Raw genomic sequence first — 27,213 nt, forward strand, 5'->3', positions numbered from 1 at the left:
ACACATGATATATAGATATTTAAAAATTAGCACTAACCTTAAATGTAACAATTTTTTTCTTTTTTAGCCCTGACTTTGGGTTAGGATTAATTAGCTATGGTCGCCCCTTCCCTCTTCTTATTATATATGGAAGGGACAGACCCCAGTAATCAAAAAAAGATAAATTGGATTAAAGATAATATTCATTAAAGGAAAAGGCTAGAATCGAACCCAGTATTCAAAAGTTAGATGAATACATAATGCAATCTCAGGCATTTAGTGAATTGACAATTGTGTTTAGAAATAACTAAATGACGATACAACTAGTTAGGTCAGATATCGGACAATGTAAATTAAGAAATGTCTTTGTTTTGCCAGAAATGTGTTGGCCATGTGTATGTAAATCCACATGAGGAGAGCATATGTTTGAGCACATTTCTGACGTCACAAAGAAAGATAGATTTCAATATATTCAGTTAAGATGGTTCGAAATCAGACAGTCAGATCAGATAGAGCAGTAGAGACAGATCAGTCATGAAGGAGAGTTAGCTAAGCCCCTTGATGGACTTATTCATTTTTTTTTTTTTTTTTTTTTTTGCATGGACTCAAATTTACATATGTTAACGCATAAACCTGCACCATTTATTCATTTTCACCAGGATTTGACATCCCCTGAGGACATTTGGGGCTAAATGGGAGGGAGGGGGGGGGGCAATGCTGAACTTAGTTATTTTTTTTTTTTATGCCTTATTCACTGTGCACTCACGGGGGACCATGTATGCTTGTTTTGATTTCAATAATTTTATTTTTATAATTTCATAAACATTTTTTATTGTATAAATTCAAATAAAACACTTATTTTTAAATTACAAAAAAAAAAAAAATGTATTATAATTTTACTAACATGTTTTTTGTAAAATTTCCAAATGAAAACATTTTTTTAATTTTATCATTAAAAGTACAAATACTAATTGTTATTTTTAGTTTATACATTTCAATAATGTTCTTTTCTTATATTTTATTTCAATAAATCGCTTCACAATAGAAATAGTGAAGAACAATAAAAGTGAAGGAACAGATTTGCCTTGTCACCGGTTCCGGTAGCAGCCACGCTGGAAGTTAGGAAGTATGTTAGCTGACTATAACCTATTTTTCTAACCTTTTCATATGTATGTTATTTCTCTGTGAATATTCAGGCGGTCAAGGATTCCAGCGTCTCTGAAAGTGTTACCTATTTTTGTGTCTTCCTCTTGGAACTTGGTACGAGATTTCCACCAACTGAAGTTCATGTGAGTATAAATTTTTAAAGCATTTTAAATTTTGCAACTCAAGATCATTAAAAGATTATATATTTTTTTTTTTAATTTGCTCGACTGAGCTCCAATATTTGGCTCTTCCTTATAGAACATTCACAACATGAACTCGTCTTCCTACCACAATTGAAAAGAAATTTTCTTCCTTTGTGTACTTGGCGAAATTTCCATCAACAGAGTTTCATTCTGAAAACTTTTCATCTGTGGAGCACATTACTACAGAACTGGTTCCCTGCATATTGCACAAATCCAATTATGAAAAAATGCATGTCGTAAAATGAAAATAAACATTGTTCATTCAGTTAATCATTTTCAATCTTCTCATAAAATTCTTCATCGGCAAATGATTTCTCTCTGCCTAAAACTTTCACAAAAAAAAACACTCGTCTCCCTACAACTATTAACAATTTTCCCCACTCTCTAGCTGTGCTTAAAGCTAAATGCAAATTCCATGCAAAAACCTTTCCTAGAACTGCCTGCATGTGAAACTCTGTTCCGCTGGTCTACTTTCCAGCTGACTACAACATGGTCATTTTTAAGTCTAATATAAACAAGTTCTTGTTGAGCTGTCTTCCTAAATAATCAAATTCTATCCAATTTCCACCACGACTGATCACTCAATATCATCAAATGACCTTGATAAATGGTAAAAAAATAAAATAGATATAAAAGGGTATTAGAAGATTATAGCACAGCCAGAACCGGCTGTTGTATTAGTGTGATGTATGAATAAAAATGGGAAAAATGCAAGGTCATATTTGTTTTCAGGATGTTTTTTTTTTCAACTTTGTTTATCCATTTATTTTTCGAGATAATCACAATACAAATCGGTAAATATGAACTTATGGTGGAGGTCTTAATATTTCGAGAATATCATCTCTTTTTTCAAAAGGAAAGAGACTAAAGAATATCCTTCAAAAAATAAAAACATTGAATAAAGCAAAACTGGAAGTGTACGGTTTATCGGTTTATGCATAAGGTTTCTTTATTTAGTATCATCGCTATTATTAGGCTGGTGCAAAAATATTTTTTGACGTTAAGTTGAACGTAAAAAAAAAAAACATTATTTTTGCACCAACCTAATACTAAACACATTTTCATTTTTATATTTATTTATCTATTTAATTTAATCCATTTTTTAATCTTTTTTATCTATTTCATACAAATAAAATAAATTGTGTTTAATGTCCCTAATTTTCGAGAGTAGGATCTCTTCTTCAGGGGTGCGGGGTGGGGGGTAAAATAAATGTGTACAACTGTTCAGCAGTGTCTGAGATTGGCTGTCAAATCCATTTCCAGTTGTGATGAATATTAAGTATTGTTAGGAATTATTGTAGCTTTTTTTTTCTTAAATGTATGTAAATGATTAGTTTTTGCGTATTACACTCACAATGATGCAACGGATAAAAGTGCTTAAAGTAATCAACTCTAAGCTTTCTCCTCCTGATGACTGAAGATTCAATGTTCGAGACAGAATACACATTGTTTAAGACTTCTATCAGGTCATGACTGATACAGCAAAACCAAGTTGCCCACATGGATTAAATAAAGGGTTTCTCCCCAAATTCCGTACAGATTTCAGAATTCAACAAGGTGCACATAAGGTCAAAGGTTATATTGGCCGAAAAATGAGAATAAAATCCCAGATGAGGACAGTAGTCTGAATAATTCAAATAATACAAACTAATAAAACGCGTGGAAATTCCACGAATTGAAAATTTTTAAAACCCGTTATAAATAAAATGAATGAAAAAATAGAACAAAATAACGAATTTAAAACAATTATTTAGCAAATTCTTTAAGCTTTTAAAGCTAAAAAAGAATTTAGATTTTTTTCAATGAAAATTTAACGCACAACACATTGTTTGTTTTTTTTTTTCTGAATTTTTATATAAATTATAAATTAGCAGATGTCAATTCACTTGCACCTTAAAAAGAAATTATATGAAAAAAACTGAATTCTTCTCTCAACATAACTTTTTTTTTTTTTTAATTATAAAATAGCTCATTTGAAACTGTAAACAGAACTTTTTTTTTTTTTTTTTTAGAGGAAATGTTTTTAATGATTTTTAACTGATAAAGAGCAACTATAAAGGGAGGTAATTCATTTCTCATTAATTAATATTTGTGATGATGATGATATTTAGATTGTCAATCTTTATCTCAAGAAATTCTGAAATGTGTTGCATACTTATTGTTGCAGGAATATCCTTGTGAAAAATGTGTCCCAGATAGTGATTATAAGAGCTGGTTTCCGAGCAACTGCCTTGTGGTGAACGCCCAGCACAGGATTTCCGAAATTATTCTGGATGATTCGAGTGACTGTGAAGATGAGGACCTCCAACCAACAGCTTCATCTCTCTTTTGTAAACCATTTTTATCTTATTTTTATTTTTACCTTCACTTTCTTTATGAATTGCAACAAAATATGTATTTAGTTGGGGAGCAATTAGTCTGAAAGAAAGTCCCAATAAAAAAAGTAATTTAGAGTTGTATCTGGCCGCATCAAACTGAAATAAGCTGTTTAATGTAGCCCAGTCGTACAGTATGCTTAAATATGATATTTTAATTTATGCAGACTTCATATTATTATAAAGCTAATTCTCTATTGATTATTATATTGTACTCAATATCTAGTAGTGGACGCCCGGCATGGTCCAGTTATAAATTATGTTTAAATACGATATTTTAATTTATGCAGATTTTGTATTATGATAGATTATTATATTGTACCCAATCTGTAGTAGTGATTTCATAAGTTAAAAAGAATGACTTGTGGTGAGGGCATTAGCTAGAATCAAAACCAAAACGTAGCTCTCCAACCTTATTCGTTACTCTTTGAGCCACGTTCATAAGCATATAAAAAAATTAAAAAAAAAAAATGTTGTTTAACCTATAAATGTATATTTGCGCATGTGTGGAAGAGCATAAGTTGACTTATGTCTGTCAAGGTCCAATTTTTTTCAATTTTGACACTTTAGCAGCTATTTTTACTGGCTAAAGATCAAATTGAATTTGTTCACCAGGTCCAAACCCCCTATATATCAATTTTCAAGTCTGAGACCAAAAATTGACAGAAGAGTTTTGTGTAGACCACTCCTCACACATAGATATGGTCACTTATATATATATATATATTATTATTATATAAAAGGAATTTTGTGTATCTATATATCTCTGCATTTGTGTGTTCATTCCCTATCAACTCTAAAACGGTTGGGCTGATTTTTTATGAAATTTCACACAAAGGTAATTAATGTGCCTGGCAGTGTTCTTAGATAGGTTATGTCAGACTGTCTTCGATAAGTATCGAAAATCAAAATAATCCGATGAAAAAATGAACAAGCGATTTTGGCCAAAGTTAACATCTTAAACAGCCTAATATCACAAGTGCATTTAAGTTTTATTACCACACAAGCAGAAAGGCCCAACATATAAAATAACAGTAGGTTCTTTGATATGACAGGGGCACATTTAAAATGAATGGTACTGTTTAGAGCATAATTTCACAATGATACTTGATTTTTTCTTTTTTTCTTTTAAATTTGAATTCAAGCCATTATCACCACACAAGCAGTAGTGCCGGGCATATAAAATCAACAGTAGGTTCTTTGATATGACAAACGTGCGTTCAAAATGAATGTTTCTATTTAAAGCACAATCGAAGCATGATAGTTGCATTTTAAACTTTAATGCAAGCCATTATACATAAAAATAATTTTATAAACTCAACAGTCGGTTCTCTACAGTGCAATATAGACTACAATGTATTGTGAACTTAGTCACTGCAGGTAGGTATGTGAAACTTTCTCCAGGTGCATCACGAGGGGTCCCCAATTAGAGCAGGCATTCAATCAAGTAAACTAGCGATAAAAAAAACAAAAAAGCTGGGAATTATTCTCTATTACATTAGATGAAGTTAGGACTTTATTTACAAAAAAAAAAATTAAAATAAAATTAACATATTTACACATTTGAACGTAACGTCTTTTATTCTATAAATAGATAGGCACGCGTGCACAAGTTATCCGGAGATAGAAATCTTCTTCCGCACTAGAAAGACACGGCAATATTCCAGTCTGACAAAAAAAAAAAAAAAAAAAAAACGAAACGCCGAACTATTGTGTCAAACAGACGTTAAGTACTAATTTTAAAATTGATCTTAACTCCTAACAAATGTATTTCACGTTGCCTTGTTTAAATTTGTTTTTCTTGTTTTATTTATGTATATTTATTTATTTATGTCTCTACTTTTCCTGTCCTTGTTTCCCCAACTGTACTGACATGCAGAAGTTCAAGTATAACGTGAACCGACATCTTGCTGCCCAAATCCCAACATAGTACCCCAGTAGTTATTACCCCTGATAGTAGCCCCCTACACCAAAGTGGCAATGTGCCTTGTTTGGGGTGAAAATGTAATAAAAAAAAAATTAAAAAAAGATTTGATTAAAAAAATGGACAATTTCATAAATTCTGATTACAATAAAAATATGGGCGTGCGAAACATTCGGTGATCATCAGTCGATCCCAGGCAACATCAAATCACCCTGCTAGTATATATATATATATATATATATATATATATATATATATATATATATAAAATATATTTGTAGTCATCGACATACAGTCCTGTTTCGTTGTATCACAACTCATCAGTGCCGCTAGACTAGCATCTCTCCCAAGCCAAGGATTGAACCTAGAACCATCGTGTTGACAGTCGGCGGTTCTCCCACTCAACCATGGAATTGACGCCCGTAAATAACTCGTCGGAATGTCCATTTAAATAGACACCCGCCACCACTTTTATAGTGCTCAAATCGTCTGTTCGTAAACAAACAAACAACGAGCTTCGCATTTTCAGCCAATTAAGTAGCGGGTGAGATTATTTACGACAGTGTTCTACCCAAAGAGGGGGGATTTTTTAAAATATAAGAAAAGAGTCACCATGAATAACTCCAAACTCTTCCACTAAAGTATAAATAAACTTTTATATGAAGCGAATTCTGATACAAAAGGTTTGTAGGTTAGTCGACTTGTTGGTTGAAATGTAATACAGTTTCAGAACTTGAAGCTTATTCTCACTTTTTCTCACCATGATGATAACAAGGCTGACCTGGAACTGCTGTGTTTTGTGTACATCCAGCTCTGGGTAGAACTCAGCAGGCTTTTAATATGCATGTTAACGATGTGCTAATCGCATTTGTAGTAATGCTCCGACTCAACATAATGCAAGATATTACACGTAAATTAAAACAAAAATGGATTTCTCATGCTGTTGTTAAAATCTAGTGAAGACAAGAAATGGGTTGTCACGTAAACAGGTTTAGGGTGGACTGCATCTAGTATGAAAATCGCTCACCATGTGACTATATCTGGCAATTAGCATAATTCCCAGCAGCAGTTATCTCCCCTTGGTTAATTGGCATAGCTGCCAGTGTGAAAAAGACAAAACGACAACACAACAAGAACAATTAAGATGGAGAAATCCACAGGACACAACGTCTGAGGTTGGCAGCTTGTTGGTGGGGCCCACATCGTGTCATAGATCTACCTGTTCAATCTCTAAGAATATTGCAATGGTGCTACCAGATCAGTCTGTCTGAAGATATCGGCTTTCCGACTTGAATGCGCGAAATATTGATTTTGATTCCCTTTCCCTTTGTAAAACTCAGTCATTTTCTGCAAAGTCAAAAAAAAAAAAGTGATTTTTCTCTATAAAGCAATCAAACAAACACCATAAATAAATATTTGAAAATATAAAGCATAAAACCTTTTCTTCCAAAATTACCGAATTCAGCATTAAAATAATCTGAAAAGGGTTGATATGCCATAAAACCAAACCAAACAATATTGCATGCAAATGATATTGTTTGGCTGTTAGCAAATATGAACGCTGTTCTAAAAGTAAGGCCTCTTCTTTTTTAACTCAAAGGCTAAAACGTTGAAGAGTTACGAAGACGGAAGTGATACGATTAAAATGAGCAATCTTTTGCGCTCCAGAATTTATTTTTCTACATAGTCACCACTATACACTTTTGCCAGCTTCTTTTGATGCTTCTGTCATAAAAAAAAGTCCAGAGCGCACTTTGTCACTCGTATCAGTCACTTATATCTGAAATCGACAAATTGTGCTAACATCAGCTTCGTAAGCAGTTGACAGGTGCAAGTGAATGGTGAATGGTTCAATTTTTTTCTGCATGGAAGAATTTGTGGTCTAATTAGGATGAAAAAAATGTATGTATACATATATTGCCAACATGTGCACGACTTTTAACACGTCTCCTATCTTTTATGCCAACCACAACCCTGTCCTTTCGTCTTTGGTCTTTTTATAATGTCTTTTTAGGGCTGCTTTCGTTGATATGCAAATTAATGCATATCTAACTACAAATGATGCAACTCTGCTTTTGATGCAGGTCCATGAGAGGTTGCTTTCTTAGTCTCATACCGTCAATATCTGCAATAGAGAGATGAAACTTTCAAGTTATGAATAATACACAAGTCCATTCATCATAACAATGCAATTTACAATCCCCTCTGATCCGTACAGGCAGAATAAGAAAATAGGAGGCATTACTTTTGGAACGTTCCTTGTATGTTATATAGTTATTTGAGATTTTATAAAATTAAGGCCATATCTTCGCTCAAACTGATGGCATATTATCCTTCCTGATCGCTAACCAGTTGTTGTCGCGTGGATGTGTTGTTGTCTTCCTACCAAGACTGAGGATATTTTCATTGTCTGAAACAAAAGGCTACCAGGTACTTCTTCCCTTGATTTTCATGCAATTCAAACAACACGTTCTAAGATGGTGAAGAATTTATTCGATCAAATGATCATCTTTTAGCAGAAAGGTCAAAGGAGGAGAAAGAGAAAATTATGTGTTGAGTACATTGCATAATTACATTACTATTTCATTAACTTTTGTACTTTATAGGTGTCTTTCATTGCATCTGCTGAGGACCCCTTTTTTTCTTTTTTTTTTTTTTTACATAGGCATCACCACATTATCAAGGCCCAGAGGCCACTCAAGGATAAGGGTTAAAGAGTGTACAGTAGAAATTGGACAATATAGTAATCATTAGTAATGAAAATTTGTTAAATTTGATAACTTATATGGAACGGCTCATCAAGAACTTATTTACGTTAGACTTGAACACAACCATATTGTAGTCAGCCGGAAAGCAGGAAAACGGAAGACAATTCCACAGGCGTGCAGTTCTAAGAAAGAAGCTTTGTTCATGGAATCTACATTTAGGTTTAGGCACAGATAAAGAGTGGGGGGAATTATTGATAGTGTTTACAGCTAGACGAGTGTTTCTTGTGAAAATTTTGCAAGGGGGGACCATAGATTGAAGCTCAGTCAAACACTTTCCATGAAAATAACGATACATCAGAGACAAACTCGCAACATCTCTTCTGTGAGATAGAGGTTGCAAGGAGGAGAACAGGACATCTCCTATGAGGCTACGAAATCTATTTTGAACTCTATCAAGGCAGGACAAGTCCTTTCTAGCAGCTCCTGCCCAGATGTGGCAACAGTATTCCATCCTTGGACGTACCTGGCTCTTATATAGATAGAGAATAGCATCAGCAGTGAGATATTTACCGGATCGATAGAAAGATCCCACCATTTTTCCAGCGGCCTTGGCAACAGATTTGATGTACGTGTTCCATTTAAGATCAGGAGTAATGGTCAAGCCCAGAAGCTTGTTAAAACTTGAGGCTTCCTGAAGGCGAGAGCCATTCATTTCAATTGATGCCAAATGTGGATTAGAATGTTGATGATGTAAAGAGAGAAACTTGGTTTTAGATGCATTAAAAGTAACCAGCCACTCCTTTCCCCATTGTACTACGTGCTCAAGATCAGAGGAGAGAGAATTGGAGAGAACTTGGTCGTTTACTGTCTTAGATGTGCTACCATAAATGGTAGTGTCGTCAGCATAAATGTCTACGAATGATGTAAGGATGTGATTTGGAAGATCATTAATGTAGATCAGGAAAAGAGTTGGGCCCAGGATGGACCCCTGAGGGACACCGGCATTAATACTGAGCTTCTGATTTTTGCCCCTCAACTACTACTCTTATGAACCTATCAGAAAGAAATGATTTAATAATTGAGAAGACTTTTCCAGCTATACCATAGCTAGCGATCTTATGAAGTAAACCTTTATGCCATACCCTATCAAAGGCTTTAGATATGTCAAGAGCAATTGCCCTAGAAAGATTGCCACCGTGGAGAGATTTGCTAATCCTATGCGATATAACTGTAAGCACATCTGCTGTAGATCTAGCAGAATGGAAACCATATTGAGTGTCACTAAGAAGGTTATTTTTGTTGAGATGGTTGATTACTTCTGTATTTAACACAGATTCTAGCAACTTACTCATGACGCACAGGAGACTTATTGGCCTGTACTGAGAGGGGGATGAGCGATCACCTGAATTCTTAAATACAGGGCATACTGATGAGATTTTCCAGGGAGATGGGAAACTATTCTCCTTAAGACAACGTTTAAACAGTTTTGTAAGTATGGGCGCTAGTTCAGGTTGAAGTTTTTTGAGTACTATAATTGGAATACCGTCAGGGCCAGTTGCTTTACTGGAATCAAAGTTTTTGATTAGCTTGGCAACATCACGTACAGATATACGTATATCACATAGCGTGTTTTCTGATACAGGAGGAAATATTGGGGGTTGGCGGCCTTGGTCGCAAAGGGTAGAATTAGCTGCAAAGTTCTTGACAAAGAGTTTGGCTTTGTCTGATGCTGACGAGATTACCTCAGGTCCATTGATAATAGTTGGGATGGAACACACGCTTCTGTTCAGGATTCTGTTTGCTATTTGCCAAAACTGGTGGGAACCAAGCCGCTGCTCAGCTACTTTGGACTTAACAGATTGAGCATACAACTCTCTTGCGTTCCTTATTACTTTCTTACAATGGTTGCTGGCAGTCCTGAAAACGGCTTTAGTTTCCATACATCTATTACGTTTGAAGCAGTGGAAAAAGTGATTTCTGTGTGCAATGGCAGCAGCACATTCTGGAGAGAACCATGGCTGGCTGTTAGGTTTTTGCTGAAACTTTTTAGAGGGTATGAAATGGTCAATACCTACAATTAACCATTCAGTCAGGTCTAATACTATAGAGGACACATCCTTTTTAAACATGGAATGCAGAGGTAGATCAGATATAAATGTATGGAAGCTATCCCAGTCAGCCTTAGTGTATCGATATACTGTACGATGGAGAGGTACGTCTGGGGACTTATTACATTTCATTTTTATCTTAATTGATACAACAGAGTGGTCGGAAGATCCAAGAGGCGACAGAACAGAAACTGAACATAGTTCAGGGCAAGTTGTGAGAAAAAGGTCTAGTAGGCTCGCATACTGGCCGTCATTGTCGGGCACACGGGTGGGTTCCTGAACAATCTGAGTGAGGTCATAGGCAATGGAGAAATCATGACAGAACCTCCCCTCATCATCGGTCTTGTTTGAGTGGGTCAACCATTCGACGTTGTGAACATTGAAGTCTCCACATACGTGAATGTTAGCTGAAGGATAAGCAGATAGGACTTGGTCAATTTTCTCAGATATGCTTTGAAAGATAGTAACTCCGCTGTTGTGGGGACGATAGAGAGTAAATATAAATGCAGTAGTGTGAGCTAAAGCAACCCGGAAGCACATATAGGGTAAGTTAGGATCTTCCCTGGAGATGTCCCTCCCACATGGAAAGCTATCTTTAATATAGGCACATATTCCATGCCCATGGCGATCTTGGGGGTCAGATTTAGAAGTTAAGTTAGAGTATCCTGTAATTGCAAACTCTTCTAGAGAAATAGCCTGTCCAATGCCAGTTTCACTTAAAAATAAAAGGTCTGGTTTAGCCTCCTGTAATTGGGTTTCAACTTCTGGAAGGTTAGAACGTAGACCCCTGATGTTGGAGAAGGAGACATGGTAGTAGGGGTCTACGTTGGAAGTTGGAGAACCGGGTTTAATCGTGTATTTTTTCTTGAAACTTGTCATGATGAAATTTTGGAATTTGTGGACTAGGTCGTCAGATTTACTTTTAGCTCCAAAGGGGATTTGCTGAGGACCCTTTTAGCTCCAAAGGGAATTTGCTGAGGACCCTTTTAGCTCCAAGGGGAATTTTCTGAGGACCCTTTTAGCTCCAAAGGGGATTTGCCATGGGCTCTTTTAGCTCCAAAAGGGGTTTGCGGGGGGGTAGGGGGTTCTTTTAGCTTTAAAATGTTTCAGGATGTTTTATATGCACATCTGTTGTTTCTGGGAGAAAGCAGGAAAAAGCTTTGTCCAAATTTTTTAAGTATGCATGAATTTTCGGTAATGAATATTCCCACATTTCTGTTGGCTGAAAAAAATTTTTTTTTTTTGAAGATTTTGACTTGTTGATATTCTTATTTTGATTCTTCAGACTACTGTTCTAACCTTGATTGTTATTTGCATGTATCAATTGATGTAACCTCCAACTTTCTTCAGGTGTATCTTGCCAAACTCGAGAATTCGCTTAAAATTTCAGGCAGAACCGTCTATTTAATCCATGGGTGTAGCATACTCTCCTTCCATCAGCCATGACTCTGTAGAAATATTAAATAATTTGCAATTTTATTTTTTTGTCACTTGCACTGAGGATTGCACTTTCAACGTCTAGAAGAGTGTAATTTTACAATTGAATTTTACCAAGTTTACTATGCCATATCGAACCTTGGAATAAGTACATTTAGAAACAAAATAGGTTTAAGCCTCCTAAAATGCATACTAGAATTCTCCACAAGGACCCAGTGGCATAATAGATAAAATACTTGGTAAAATTGCAAGTTATCCTCTTTTAAAGGTTTGATCCTCAGTGCGGGTAACACTCAAAAATAACATTATGAATTACAGTAGAACCCTGGGATACAGCAGTAAAAATTATTAACAAAATACAGTACAGTATATAATACACATGTATATAATCAAATAACATTATAAATAACATTGTAAGGCGGGAGAAAATACGATAACCAGGGGCTGGAAAATATTGTATTCCACATTGTAACCTGAAAAACCGTATCCTAGCGCCAACGTATACCGTACTTAGTCATGGCTGATAGAACGAGAGCATGCTACCCTTGTGAATTAAATTAACGGTTCCATATGAATTTCGGTCCTGGATATGACCTTAAACTATATCCGATGGTGAGGACCCAGCTTGCAGGCTTTGGGGAGTGTGGAGCCACCCTTTAATTGCCATTGCTCCCAGGTCCACTCTGACCTGGAGTGGTAGTACCTGTTAGGGTCCCAACTATGGGTTAAATAGAAACCAACTTGAAAAAAATATATATTTTATAAAAAAATTTTCTTCAAAATCACTGAATTCGGCATTAAATAACCTGAAAAGGGTTGATATTCGTAAAACAACCAACCAACCCATATGAATTTCTGTACAGATTCCAGAGTTTAACAAAATGGACCTGAAGAAGGTCGGCGATAACATTCAAGGCGAGAACAGATGTCTTAAGAATTCATACAATACAAATAATCAATCCTTATCTTAAAAATGCAGAAACCTCATTAATAATCGATATATAAAAACAACTTTCACTGCTGCTGCTAATAGTATGTTTTACCATTTATTTTATTTTTCTCTCGCTTTCTTGCAGCTGGCCATAACTTTACTGAAGAATTCTTTACTGCTCGAAGAATAGCAGCTCCTCTAAGAAAGAGTCTGAGTTCTAAATTGAAATTTACTACCTCCAAGTCCAACGGGGATGGCGATTCCAACGCTGAAAGTTCCAATGTGAAGTGCGACTCCGATACAGGGATCCCCAAATGTCAGTCTACAATTGTCGTCAAGGAAAGCATCATTTCACTGCTGATGAAGCTCCACGCAAAGCTGTCTGGCAAGAAAGACTCTTCGTATATCCCTCTGTCGATGCGTAAGAGCAGCGAGAGAATGACCGATGGAGAAGAGCCGGAACGTATCGGGGATGGACCGTTTTATATCGGGTTGCTGCTTGATAGGTTTACCGCTCAGGACCCGATGTGTTTACGCGAGATGGAAAGGGTTGTCCATGAGATGAATCCTAAAATTAAAGAAAAAGTACGGTCCGAGGAAAAAGAGGAAACTCCAACATCTGAAGATTTGGACAAGGAAGAAAGGTAAGCTTTTGAAAAGATTTACATCTTTTTTTTTTTTTTTTATATCATAACCTGCTTCAACCATTTCTGGGACTGACTCCATAAGAAGTGGTACTCTCCAAAAAACGTGTGTGTGTGTATATATATATATATATTTTTAAAAACAATATATATGCCGCTCCCCATTTGGATACCAAATTGGTCAAAGGGAAAATTATTCCCGACTCGCATTTGGATAACAATGCATTTTCATATAAATAATTGAATTCATTCAAAATTATCGCAAAAACAAATAATATATGTGCGTGTGTATGTATAAAGCCTGAAGAATCCTAGAGTGGATGAAACGTGGAATATTCAGTGTAGCTTAATCGCCATATATATTTTATAAATTACTAACTAGCTCTACCTATGTATTGAGCACTTTTGAAGTAAATACTTAGTTTACACATAAATTTATACTTTCGTATATTAATTTTATGTAAGTATATGAAGTAGTTATATATATCTATATATATATATATATATATATATATATATATATATATATATATAAATAAGATCTGTTGTTGTTTTTAGCAACATTAACAGCTTTGAAACAGTGTTATTTATTTATTTCGCTACCTTAACATTTTTAAAGAGCTGTAGGCTCTTTTTGTTATTCACATATATATATGATGAAAATAATGGAAATAGTATTCCGACAAAATAGAGAAATAAAAAGGAACAAACCGAGTTATGTGTTCATCAACGTTTCGTCTTTATTTTGATAAAAATTTCATATATATATATATTCTATCGCTGAGCTAGGTGACTCAACACTTAAGTAAACATTTTTTTATCACTTTTAAATTTAAGAAATATTTATATATATATATATATATATATATATAGGTGGCAAAAAGAAAGTCTGCACTTTCAAATTTAAGAAATATATATATATATATATGGGTGGCAAAAAGAAAGTCCGCGCTTGTAATTTTTTCAAAAACTGAAAATTTAAGCTAAATTTAATGTAACTGTTGAAACAAACTATACCTCATTGGATTGGCTATTTATTCTTCTATAATTATATAACACTGCGAACAGCTCTCTCTCTTTCCCCAATCGTCATCTGTATAACTAACTGATTTCTTTCTTTCCTAAAACTTTGACCTTTTCCAATACTAGACAATTGTATCATATTTTACGCTTGAAATTGTCGAGATTTATTTTTTAATTGCTATTTTTTGTAGATCTTCCTTATCTGTCAGATATTCAATTTGCATCTATTTATTTCAAAACTTTGTTCTAAATTTCCTCAAGCTTAGCCATGTAAATTGCATATTTAACTAGTTAACCTACTCACTCGTCACTATCGTAGGGCTCCAATCTTTTACATCAAATAATCAAATTCTATCCAATTTCTACCACTACCGATCATTACAATGTTGGCTTGTCAGCCACCTGACTCTAAGTAACCTGTATCCTTGAGTTGCCTTCAGGCCTTGATAAGTGGTGACTTCTAAAAAAACAAAGAAAAAATTTATTTATTTGCGATCTATTATCCTCATCTTCATGGTGGTTGTTGTTTCGGCCAACTAATCCTCTGACCTGCTTTGAGTAGGATTGAAACCGCTATCTTCAAACAATGCTCAATCCATAGATATCCAATACCTCTATCCATTGTACCACAATGGTGAGATAGTGGATAGAGATGCTGAATCTCTACAGTTCCAGGTGAGCATTTTCTGAAGATAGCAGTTTTACTTGTTGCAATTGTTTTCTTAATAAGAACCGTTGTAAAGATCATTCAAAAATGACAGTGCAAGATTTTTTTATTTTTCCTTCTCAATACGCATACGAAATACTCTCTATTTTAAGTATATATTTATTGTTTTCACAAAAAAATGTTTTGTTACTAAGGAAATTTATTTTTCCAATTGAAATTCACCAGAGCTCACTACAGTTTTACCAATCCATGAGGTATCTCACACTCAACGCAATCCTTTACCTGTATAAGAGCCAAACACATCTCAGTATTATTACCACATCTGGTGAGGTGCTAGGTTACAGGGTTCAAAACCGGCTTTTTATGTCCAATTCCTTCCATAAAGTTTCACAATAATCATCACTTTAATATCAGTACAAACAAAACAAGAGCTATATGCTCAATCCGTTATATCCAAAGTAGCTGAGCAGCGGCTTGGTTCCCACCAGTTCTAGCAAATAGCAAATAGGATCCTGAACAGAAGCGTGCATTCTATCCCAATCATCATCAATGGTCCAGAGGTCATCTCGTCAGCATCAGACAAGGCCAAACTATTTGCCAAGAACTTTGCAGCAAATTTTACCCTATGCGACGAAGGCCATCAACTCCCCGTATTTTCTCCTACAACACACAACACGCTAGGTAACATACAAATATCTGTGCGTGAGGTCGCCAAGCTAATCAAGAACCTTGATTCCAGTAAAGCAACTGGCCCTGACGGTATTCCAATTATAGTGTTAAAAAGCTACAACCAGAACTTGCCCCGATACTTACCAAACTGTTTAAGCGTTACCTTAAGGAGAAGTGCTTTCCAACACCCTGGAAAACCTCATCAGTATGCCCTGTATTTAAGAATTCAGGTGATAAGTCTCAATACAGACCAATAAGTTTCCTAAGTGTCATGAGTAAGTTGCTGGAATCCATATTAAATAGAGAAGTAGTCAACTACCTCAACAGAAATAACCTTCTTAGTGACACGTAATATGGTTTCTGTTCTGCTAGATCTATAGTAGACGTGCTAACAGTTATCACATAGAATTAGCGAATCTCTCGACAAAGGCTTCATTTCTAGGGCAATTGCTCTTGACATATCAAAGGTCTTCGATAAGGTATAGCATAAAGGCCTACTTCACAAGATTTCCAGCTACGGTATAACTGGAAATGTTTTCTCTATCATTAAATCATTTCTCTCTGATAGGCTCATAAGAGTAGTTGTTGATGGGCAGAAATCAGAGGCCCACAGTATTAATGCTGGAGTGTCCCTCAGGTCCATCCTGGGCCCAACTCTCTTCTTGATCTACATCAATGATCTCCCAAAACACATACTTAAATCATTCGTTGACATCTATGCTGATGACACGACTATCTATGGCAACACATCAAAGGCTGTAAATGACAACATTCTCTCTGATTCTCTCTCCTCAGATCTTGAGCGCGTGGTTCAGTGGGGGAAGAGGTGACTGGTTACCTTTAATGCATCTAAGACCAAGCTCCTATCATTACATCATAAACGCTCTGATCCCCATCTGGTATCAATTGAAATGAATGGCTCTCGTCTAGGGGAGGCCCCATGTTTTGATAAGTTTGACCTTTACTCCTGATCTGAAATGAAACACATACATCAAGTCTGTGGCCAAGGTCACTGGGAAAATGGTGGGATCCTTCTACCGCTCCAGAAGATATCTCACTAATGATGCAATTCTCTATCTATATAAAAGCCAAGTACGTCCAAGGATGGAGTACTGCTGCCACATCTAGGCAGGAGCTGCTAAAAACAGCCTATCCTGCCTTGACAGAGTACAAAATAGACTTTGTGGCTTGGTGGGTGATGCCCTTTTCTCTTCCCTGCAACCTCTCTCCCACAGAAGAGACGTTGCGAGCCTGTCTCTGTTTTATTGTTATTTCCATGGCAAGTGCTTGTCTGAGCTCCATTCTCTGGTCCCCCCTCACCAATCTTTCACGAAAAACACCCGACTAGCTGAAACCACTGTCAATAATTTTCCCCACTCTTTATCCGTGCCTAAATCAAAACGTAGATTCCATGAACAAAGCTTTCTTAGAACAGCACGGCTGTGGAACTCTCTGCCGCTTGCCTGTTTCCCCCCCCCCCGAATTCAACTTGGATGTCTTCAAATCCAACACAAATTCCTGATGAACCGCCCTCTGAAGTAATGATACCTTATCAAATCCCCAATACTATTACTACGATACTATCCCATTGATTACTGTACTCACAATAACCCTTATCCCCGAGTGGCTGCTCGGCCTTGATAAGTGGTGACCCCCATGTAAAAAAAAAAAAAAAAAAAAATTCATTTCTTTATTGCGGACTATCATCCTCATCTTTTTTAGTTGTTTCACGACGTTTCGGCCAACTATTCCGCTGGCCTTCGTCAGGTGATAACAGTGACGGGATAGGAACTCTGAATCTCCTAACTGCATTCTCAGCAATTACTGCCATCCATAGTTGTAATGCAGTAATTGCTGAGAATGCAGTTAGGAGATTTGGAGTTCTTATCCCGTTGCGGTTACCACCTGACGAAGGCCAGAGGAATAGTTGGCCGAAACATCATGAAACAACTAAAATGCACCGATCAATAATACTGTAACCCTTTTCCTCTTCCCATTGCAAAACCCAATCATATTCTGCAAAGCAGAGAAGAAAAATGACAAAATCCACTATAAAACAACCAAACCAAAAGCTACAAGCTAACGATTGAAAATACAAGGAGCTTGAAGAATAAAAATCTCATAAAATAACTGGATACAACATCAAATACTATTCCCAAAATAACTGGATTCGGCATTAAATAATCCACAAAGGGTTGATATGCCGTTAAACAAAAAAAAAAAAAAAAAAATTTCAATTATAAATAATATAAACTATTATCTCTTTCGTTTATGTAAAAGTGATAAAAATATATAGTGAAACTGATTGATAAACGAACTGGATTAAATGCTTATGGTTCAGATGACCATCCTCGGCTATGCAAATAAGTCATATAGTACTATGTTGAACCAATTCTTTGATTTTATACAGCCAAAGTTTTCTTTCATTTTATAAGTTATTGCTCAATGGAAAATGATGTCTCTCTTTCTATTCTCTTTTAATTGTTGCAATTATCTCCTTAATAAGAACAGTTGTAAAAATCATTAAAAATGACCGTGCAAAATTATTAGGGTTTAACAAAATGCTTGCAGAGTTTTTATCTTTCCTCCTCAGTATGCATACAAAATACTCTCAATCCATTCTCCACAGAGGAGCAGCTGTCCCAAAACACAACTGCTCTCTCACAGGCCATATACAAAAAAATTATCCACTATGTATTATCACTTTCTATCTGATTCTGATTTAATATTTGGGACACGTAGCCTTAATTCTAAACTTTAAACTTCTGATGGAATTTCCCACTTTTCTTCTTAACCTAAGTTAACATGTAAATTTTCATTTTTAACCTTATTTTTATACACCCACTTAGGTTCTTGCTACAACATAATTAATTGAATTAGCATACACAATCACTGCCTTCTTTTTAAAGTGAATCACCTCTAACCAAGTATTACTTATTTGCTGTTTCTTTCTCTCCGTCTATTTCTTTAATAACTTGTAAAAGATTATTTTGGGTTTAACAATGCTTTTGGAATTTTATTTTCATTTTCCAGTATACATACAAACATAATATCCCTAATATATTTGTCTAAAAAAAAAAAAAAAAATGACTGCTCTATTTCATGGTCCATTAAAAAAATTTTTTAAAAAGTGATCAGTTTATTCACTATCTACTGCTAGCAGCTTCCTGTCTGTGACACAGTACTGGCACGTAGGCCTTAGTCAAAATTTTTAACTTCTAATGGAAATTTCCATTTTTCTGCTTAACCTAACCTACTGTGGAAATTTCTGTTTTCAACCTTATTTTTACACATTCATTTCTAATTCTATTACAGTATTGTATGTTTTGTCAGCTAATCATTACCTTGCTGTTGAGTGTTGTGATGTTAATGTCTTTGATGTTTGATCATCTTGATATTTATTATGAATTCATGTTCCATGCTACCATTGATCCTGCTATTTTCATACTTCATAGAGAAATATAATCTATAAACATAAAAGCGAAAATGTATGTATGTATGTGTGTGTGTTCGCTTTTTCTGTGTGTCTACAAAAGGCTTCTTTCAGGGAAGCGGTCGGTCGGTTCACAACTTTTTAAAACTTTTTATATCACATATAAATCGTAATATCTCACAGTTAACAATGAAGCTCACCTGTCTATTTAATTTGCTCGATTTCGGGAAGATAATTATTCAACATTTATCGCTCGCCGCAAGTGGGTTAGTCTTTTTCCTATAACATCTTGGGGGCGAGGAAAAAAAGCGTTCAGCAGTAAATACTATCTCGCAGTCAAACTTGACCTCATTAACTCATTAAAACACGCACCTGCTAAATCCAAGTAATTAAATAAATTCAAACGTGTCTCCGTTAGCATGTCGCGGTGGGGCAGTGGTTAACGTCGCACATATTTTTTTTTTTTTCACAACTTTGCCTCAACGGTTCGGGTTCGATCCTCATACTTACTTTTTTTAACACCCCACCCCCCACACACACCTCCAAACACCCCGGCAACGCCGGGTACCCCTCGCTAGTATAGATTATAAATCTCAATATACATGTATTTTTTTATTTTATTTTTTTTTTTCAAACAGGAGGAAAAAAGCCAGAGAACGCCGGCAAAAATTAATGGAGGAATTTGCTTCCAAACAAAAAGCCTTCATGGAACAGGCCATGGACATGGATGGTAAACCTTGTTGTTCATTTTTTTTTTATCCCAGAAAATCAGATTGGTTATCACAATATTTCACCCCTGGGTATGACCTTAAAAAAAATGGCATGAATATATTTTATTTTGCATCATTTTGTTTTTGTTTTTTTTCAGAAAAAAAATGACTGATGAAAGAATATTTTATCACAATTTTTCCCAATCTTGGTTATGACTTTAAAAAAACATCCAGTAGTGAGGCCCCATTTGGGGTTTGCAAGGAATATGGAGTTGCTCCTTAGTTACCATTGATGCCAGGTTTACTTTGACCAGCCCTGACATCTTCAGTCTGTGATTCAATTATCACAAATAGCTGAAGTATGCTGAGGAGTATCAGGTGGACCTTACAGCAAATTCACTTGAAGCTGGCCTAACCTACCTCAGGTGAATGTCGTCACAAGGTATGTCCTAAAATGGAATACTGTTGCCACATCTGGGCTGGAGCTGCTCGGGGTGCCCTATCCAGCTTTGATAGAGTTCAAAAACGACTTTGAAAGCTAGTAGGTGATGCCCTTTTCTCTTCCCTGCGGCCTCTTTCCCAATGAAAAGATGTTGCAAGTCTGTCTCTGCTCTATCGTTATTTTCATGGCAAGTGCTCGACTGAACTCCAGTTTATGCTAAACTTTCACGAAAACACTCTACTAACTACAACTACTATATACAATTTCCCCCACTCACTAACTGTGCCTAAATCTAAACACAGATTCCATAAACAAAGTTTCTTTCCCAGAACTGCTTGCCTGTGGAACTATTCCACTGGCCTCTTTTCTCGGTTGAATACAACATAGGAGCTTTCAAATCCAATGTAAACAAGTTCTTGTTGAGCTATTCCCATAAATAATCAAATTCTACCCAATTTACACGATTAACGATTACTACACTAACACCTTGCATTCATTAACCCCTATCCTTGAGTGGCCTTCGGACCTTGATAAGTGGTGATTTCTTAGTTAAAAAAAAAAAAAAAAGTGCAAGTAAGAAGACCCTGGTTTCCTAAATGCACCAAGCATTGATGTTACTGCTTTTTTTCCTTTCCCTTTGCAAAACTCAATCATGTTCTGCAAAGTCAAAAACAAAAACAATTTTCTTCCTTAAAGCAACCAAACTAAACTCCATGAATAAATATTTGAACATATATGAACTTGAAGCATACAAACTTTTTTTCCAAAATTACTGGATTCAGCATAAAATAACCCCCAAAAAGGGGGTTGATATGTGGTAAAACAAAACGACCAAACCCTATTTCATCAAATAACCCAGAAATGGTTAATATGACATAAAAGAATCAACCAGCAATTTTTCCCTTGCTTATAATCTTACTCGAATTGTTAACGAATCCCCTATCACTTATTCATCTCGACTAAGATCAAATCTAAGATCTGATATCCTTTATGGTTGTAGAGTGCATCAATACTCGAGGGATGATCGGTACAGTCTCGGATATAAAATTCTTCTGCATTGCATTTTCAAAAGGAAAGTGTCTTGTGTCGCATCCAATATGATTGCTGATATTTGGAGCTTTATTCCCTCCAGAAAATTCCAAAAGAGACCAAATAGTTAGCCATGATACACCCTAGAATGTGCTGCCGCCACTGTTTCTAGAAATCACCATTTCAATTTCTCGGATGATTTAAAAAAAAAAAAAAAAAATGCGTTCACTAAATAGAAAGATTTTGCACTACTCTTATGAGTATACTAGCTGGAGACATGCCTGACCGCCATCAATTTGTGAGTACTTCTTAAAATTTATTGCATATGAGAGAGTGATTAGGTACTACTATGTTGAATCATAATATTGTGTTCGTCCATTGATGCGACATTTTCAATATCAGAATCAGCGTTTTTTTGTTTTTTTTGCATTATATGTTGTTACTTTGGTGTTCTTTGGTTTGGAATTTAATGCCTGCAAACGGAACAATTTGCAACCAACTTAATTGTAAACAGAATCCTTCTTCATTTTGAAACAAGACCTTTATATTTTATTCTTTACCCCCCCTCTTTTTATTCCATCCTTTTATTTTATTTTTTTTTGGCAAGCTAGTTATTTCTGCGTCAAATTTATCTGAAAGAGGATAAATTTCCGACACCAACACATTTAAAAATACGAATAAAAATAAATAGTCATACAATACACTTAAACATGATATTTTCATTTATGCAGATTGCATATGTATTATTATAGAATTAATCCTTTATTGAATATTATATATTACAAAGAATAATTTACCTGGTGGACTAATTTGCAAAAAAAGTTTAAATAAAATAATGATAATGTCGTTCATCAAATTCCATCTGTGTTTGTTTACAATATCACGTCAGCTGATACTTGGACTTGACGATGAATGCCCTGGAAAAGTCACTTCTGATTAATGTTTAATTTTAAAATATGCAAATGAAGAAATGATTTTGCAGCGATTTTTAAATGGTACCTTTTCTTTTATAGTAAATTGAACTCATTAATAAGAAAAAAAAATTAAAATAAAATGGTGAGGTACACCTGGGCTTGAACAGGGTATCATTCGATCTGTAGTAGAATGTTCTACCACTGAGCTATGTACCCAGATGGTAAAAAAATCTGTTTGTGTTTTTTAAAAAGAAATGATTTGCTTAGATTTTATCTCTTTTGGCTGATGTAACGCAAAATATTGCCCTGTAAAAATTATTCTTTTTTTACCTATAAGAAAGACTATTTTTATGATTGGATTTTTTCGATTTTCAATACTTATCAGATGAATTTCTGTACAAAACATATCTAAGAACACCACCAGACATATAAATTACCTTTGCGTGAAATTTGCAAAAGATAGGCTCAGCTGTTTCAGAACCCATACGGAAGAAAGGAACTCACACACACACACACACACACACACACACACAAAGTGACTTTTATGTAATAGTAGAGATAATACTACTAAATCTTAAGTCTAGAATCCTTATTCACATTTTGATTAAAATCCATTACATGATTTTGATTCTAGAAAATATCTCAAATTTAAAGCTTGAGCTTAAGAGGTCTTAAGAAACACTGAAATTCAGGTAATCTTGCTTGATTAATGTCCAATGATTCAATGCATGTCTGATATATTTGGATTTTCAAATGAGAGGTTGTGCCTCCTAAAACTCTTTAAAATACTGTAAAGAATCAAAGATTTGAGAAATATTTATGATACTATGCTAAAAAACATGTTGAAAACAGGGAGTAGATGTCGACTTAGAATGAGTGCTTTATGCCAAATTGATGATTAAATATAGTTAAATTTGTGCTCATTTTAGGATTGAATATTAATTTTTATTAATCCTTAATTGTGCATCAAACAGATACCATAATACTTAGTTTGCTGCACCTTACCATAACAAAGATCCATACAAAATTTCAGTAAAATCTCTTTAGTAGTTTCCAAAAAAAAAGTGGAACGAACAAACAGGCAAACTATGAGAAATGGTGTCTAATACCTTTAAACTATCACAAAAAATTGGAGGTATCTGAATTTTAACAAAGGATTTCCACTCTAATCTAATAAAATTAATTAAACAAATATAACCAAATTACTACTCATTATGCCCAGCAGTTATGTTCAAAAATTTATAATGATCAGTTAATCAGTTTAGAAACAAATACAATACATATTGATATCTTTACACATCTTTAATTCTATATAAATAGATAATCAAGTTTAACTCTTTTATATTTCTGATTATTTTTTTTAGATGAGGATAGTTAATTCGTATTATTCGGATTCTTTAGACTACTGTTCTTATCTTGAGTGTCATTTTCACAACTTTTCGGTCAATGTAACCTTCGACTTTCATTAGGTGTATCTTGTCGATCTCTGGGAATCTTTCTGTCAAACTCCAAGGACCCATAGCATAGTGGTAAAAGTACTTGGTAAAATTCAACTGTATTTTACAATCTTGTAGAGGTTGAAGGTTCAATCCTTAGTGCGGGCAACACTCAAAATACAATTGCGAATTACTTAGTCATGACTGGTGGAACATGAGACTGTTACCTCTGATGGATTAAATAAAGGATTTCATTTGAAATTTTGTGCAGGATCCCGAGTTTAAGATTCACTTTTAGAAGGTCATGTTAGATACTGGTAGGCAATTCCAGGATGAAAAACATTCAATGAGCTACACACATACGCACAAATGAATTCTAATGTAAAGAATCCATGATTTCCACCATTGTCTAACGGAATGCATAATTTGACCCAGAAATATGTGAGCAGATATCGGTCAAAGGTTGAGACAATAGACAAAGAAAATATTAAAACGTCCAAAAGGAAAGAATGTGTTTATAAATAAAATTGTCACAGAGAAAAAGTCAGAGAGAGTTAGAGCCACGGCACGTGTCACTCATCTTTTCACCACGAGACAACTGTATTACCCCCTCCCCTCCGTGCATTCCAGTTAATATCAAAACAGAATAACAATTAGTCACAGAAAAGCTGATGGTTGAAGTGAAATAAAAACAATATATATTTTTGTAGATCAACTGTGTTGTGATTTTTGCTTCTCGTTCAGTGTGTGTATATACTTTGTACCAGCAACGAAAGTACATGTTAATATTATAAAGACTGGACAAATGCATCTTGAACAATCGGCCACAGCAATTACTTAACAGATGTTTTATCAACTTAAATGTTGTGAAAATAACACTTTATTATTATTTTTATTTATTTATTTTTTATTCTTCCAGAAATGGCCGAGGAACCAAGTGAATCGTGTACGCAATCATCTTCTGAAGAAGAATATCACTGCTCAATTTGTGGTCGAAGCGTGCCCAGTACACCAGAGAGGCCGATGGGCCTTGTTGTACTGCTCCTTGCTACATCCGGTAAATTCTTTTGATTCCTGGCTCTTTGTTTTTAACTTTTTTTCTTTACATGTTTTTTTTGTTTTTTTTCCACCCTCTTTCATTAGTGCTAGTGGACATGTGCATCCTCCAGATGCAAAAAATTTAATAGAAGGCGTTACTTACATCTTTGAAAGCATTATTTTGGAAGGCGTGCCAAGTACGCAAACATATCGGATTTGAGTTTTAATGAGATCAGACGTACAATTTTTCTCCTCAACCAGCCAACCTACCGAACTTAGTAATACCAGGAAAACGTCAGAGGGGGTGGGGGAATCAAATAACAAAGCCTTCTCTGATAAGGATGGTTTTTACTGAAAGTTTCTGAGAAAAAAAAACAATTAGTAAAAAGATTTTTTTTTTCATTTAATAAAACTATTATACAAATATTTAATATTATAGGCATAATTTTTGTTTTTTTAAATGTTTTCCACATAAAATTTAGTTATGTGTATGGAAATTATGAAATTGAAACGATAGAATTAGAAAGAAAAAAAAAATACATTCATCCCAGGCGAGTTGAACTAATTTCCCCTTATCATTCTTGTAAAGTTAATTTTTTGGTCCTCCAATTTATCAGAGAGGGACCTATGTTTTTAGTGGCGTACGTCCATGCATCTGTTAGTCCGGACAATTGCCAGATAACTGTCCATTAGTTTTTCCTGATATTTTGCCACAAATTGTATTTCCTTAACTAGATGTGCACAGTAAAAAAAAATTTTTTTTTTTTGTGAAAATTCTCGTTGCGTCCCCAGGGGCTCAAAAGAGGTAAAAAATGCTCCAAAATGGCTAAAAATGACATTTTTTGCCCCAAACATTTGATCTTTCTATTAGAGTTTTCTGAAACTTGGCCAAAATGTGGATGGATGTGTTCTTAATATAAATTCAGTATGGGTGATCTTGGCAAAATTCTGGTTTGCATCATCAGGGGGACTTTTAGTGCTAAAAACGCCTGTTTTTGTGGCTCTTTTTTCATATTCTCAACAAAAACTTGATATGTCTGACTATATAGTAGTTTTTCATGGTGGTCAATTCAAATATACATGTGTTAAGGCCTGAAACTGCACTGTTATCCATTTACACTGGGATTCGGTGTCCCCAGGGGCTCAAAAGAGGTAAAAATGTCCCAAAATTGCCAAAAATGACAATTTTTGCCCTATAGTGTTGAATCCATCCATTAGATTTTCATGAAACTTGGCTAAAATGTGGAGGCCATTGTTCTTAATATAAATTCAGTATGGCTGACCCTGGCAAAATTCTGGTTTGCATCCCTGGGACTTTTAGGGCTAAAAAAAACATGCCTTTTTGGAGCTCTTTTTTCATATTACTCAAAAACTTAATATGTATGTTTATATAGTGGTTTTCCATGGTGCTGAATTCAAATATACATGTCTTAAGGTGTGAAACTGCACAGTTTGTCCATTTTCACTGGGATTTGGCATTCCCAGAAGATCAGAAGGGGTCACAAATTCCCCCAAATTACAAAAAAATGACACTTTTTATCCTATAACTTTTGCTCCATCCATTATATCTTTCTGAAACTTGGCGAAAATGTGAAGGCAACGTTGGCCCTTCACACTTCTCAAATGTATCATTTTTTTTCACTATTTTTTTGTAGTGTCATCTCACATGCAGCACCAGATAAATTAGTATGTGGGGGGGGGGGTCATCAGATTTTTGTCTGTTTGTCAACTGTTTCATGAATGTGTATGCGTGAATCATTCACATGACAAATTACTTATGTTAAGAATAAGTAGGTTTGAAAACACTTTTTAAAGATTGTGTCAAGCTGGCCTAATGGTTGGCAGAATAATTATTGTATGTGACTCACTGTCTTTAGTTTTGATTTTGATCTCAGCTCGAGTATTTTTTTTACTCGCAAGAAGTGAACTGTTCAAAAGAAACATAATATTCATGTGCCCGTCTGTTTTTTTTTTTTTTTTTTTTTTACTTCAGTTTTTTAACGAATTTAACATTGCATTTAATACCGGGCAATGCTGGGTACATTTTTTATCTAATATATATATATATATATATATATATATATATATATATAATGTACATGTACTTGGTAATGCTCCTGTAAATACAGAGTGGAATGATAAAATTGTTGCCATAGAAAAGACAACATGATTCCATTTCCATTTGATGAAAACCGGTTTTCTTTATTTGTTGCACACCATCTACTAGTTGGTCAGTTGTGTACAAATCCCAAGAGCGATAGTAGCCTTCTATCATGTCTAAAACTGACACAATGTTCAACGAGCGAGATTGGAGATACGCGACTGTACAACTCCTGCTCTTGCGATCCAAGGTATGATAACAGGACCATTGCCAGCACCTTTAAAATGCATCGCTGG

General features: G+C 35.0%; 1 protein-coding gene across 2 annotated transcripts in view; it reads left to right on the forward strand.

Annotated features, from left to right (window-relative positions):
* The window catches only part of LOC145263788 (E3 ubiquitin-protein ligase UBR3-like), a 181,947-nt gene that overhangs the window by 90,346 nt on the left and 64,388 nt on the right, over window positions 1-27,213 (forward strand). For both annotated transcript variants that reach the window (XM_080120843.1, XM_080120844.1), the window contains exons 19-23: window positions 1,176-1,268; window positions 3,496-3,658; window positions 12,957-13,455; window positions 19,886-19,977; window positions 24,698-24,835. In XM_080120843.1, the coding sequence (XP_079976969.1) occupies window positions 1,176-1,268; window positions 3,496-3,658; window positions 12,957-13,455; window positions 19,886-19,977; window positions 24,698-24,835 (985 nt within the window). The remainder of the gene's footprint in view (window positions 1-1,175; window positions 1,269-3,495; window positions 3,659-12,956; window positions 13,456-19,885; window positions 19,978-24,697; window positions 24,836-27,213) is intronic.

The sequence above is a fragment of the Euprymna scolopes genome, chromosome 39, assembly GCF_053919585.1.
Source record: "Euprymna scolopes isolate OS-2025 chromosome 39, ASM5391958v1, whole genome shotgun sequence".
In the NCBI taxonomy this organism is placed as follows: domain Eukaryota; kingdom Metazoa; phylum Mollusca; class Cephalopoda; order Sepiida; family Sepiolidae; genus Euprymna; species Euprymna scolopes.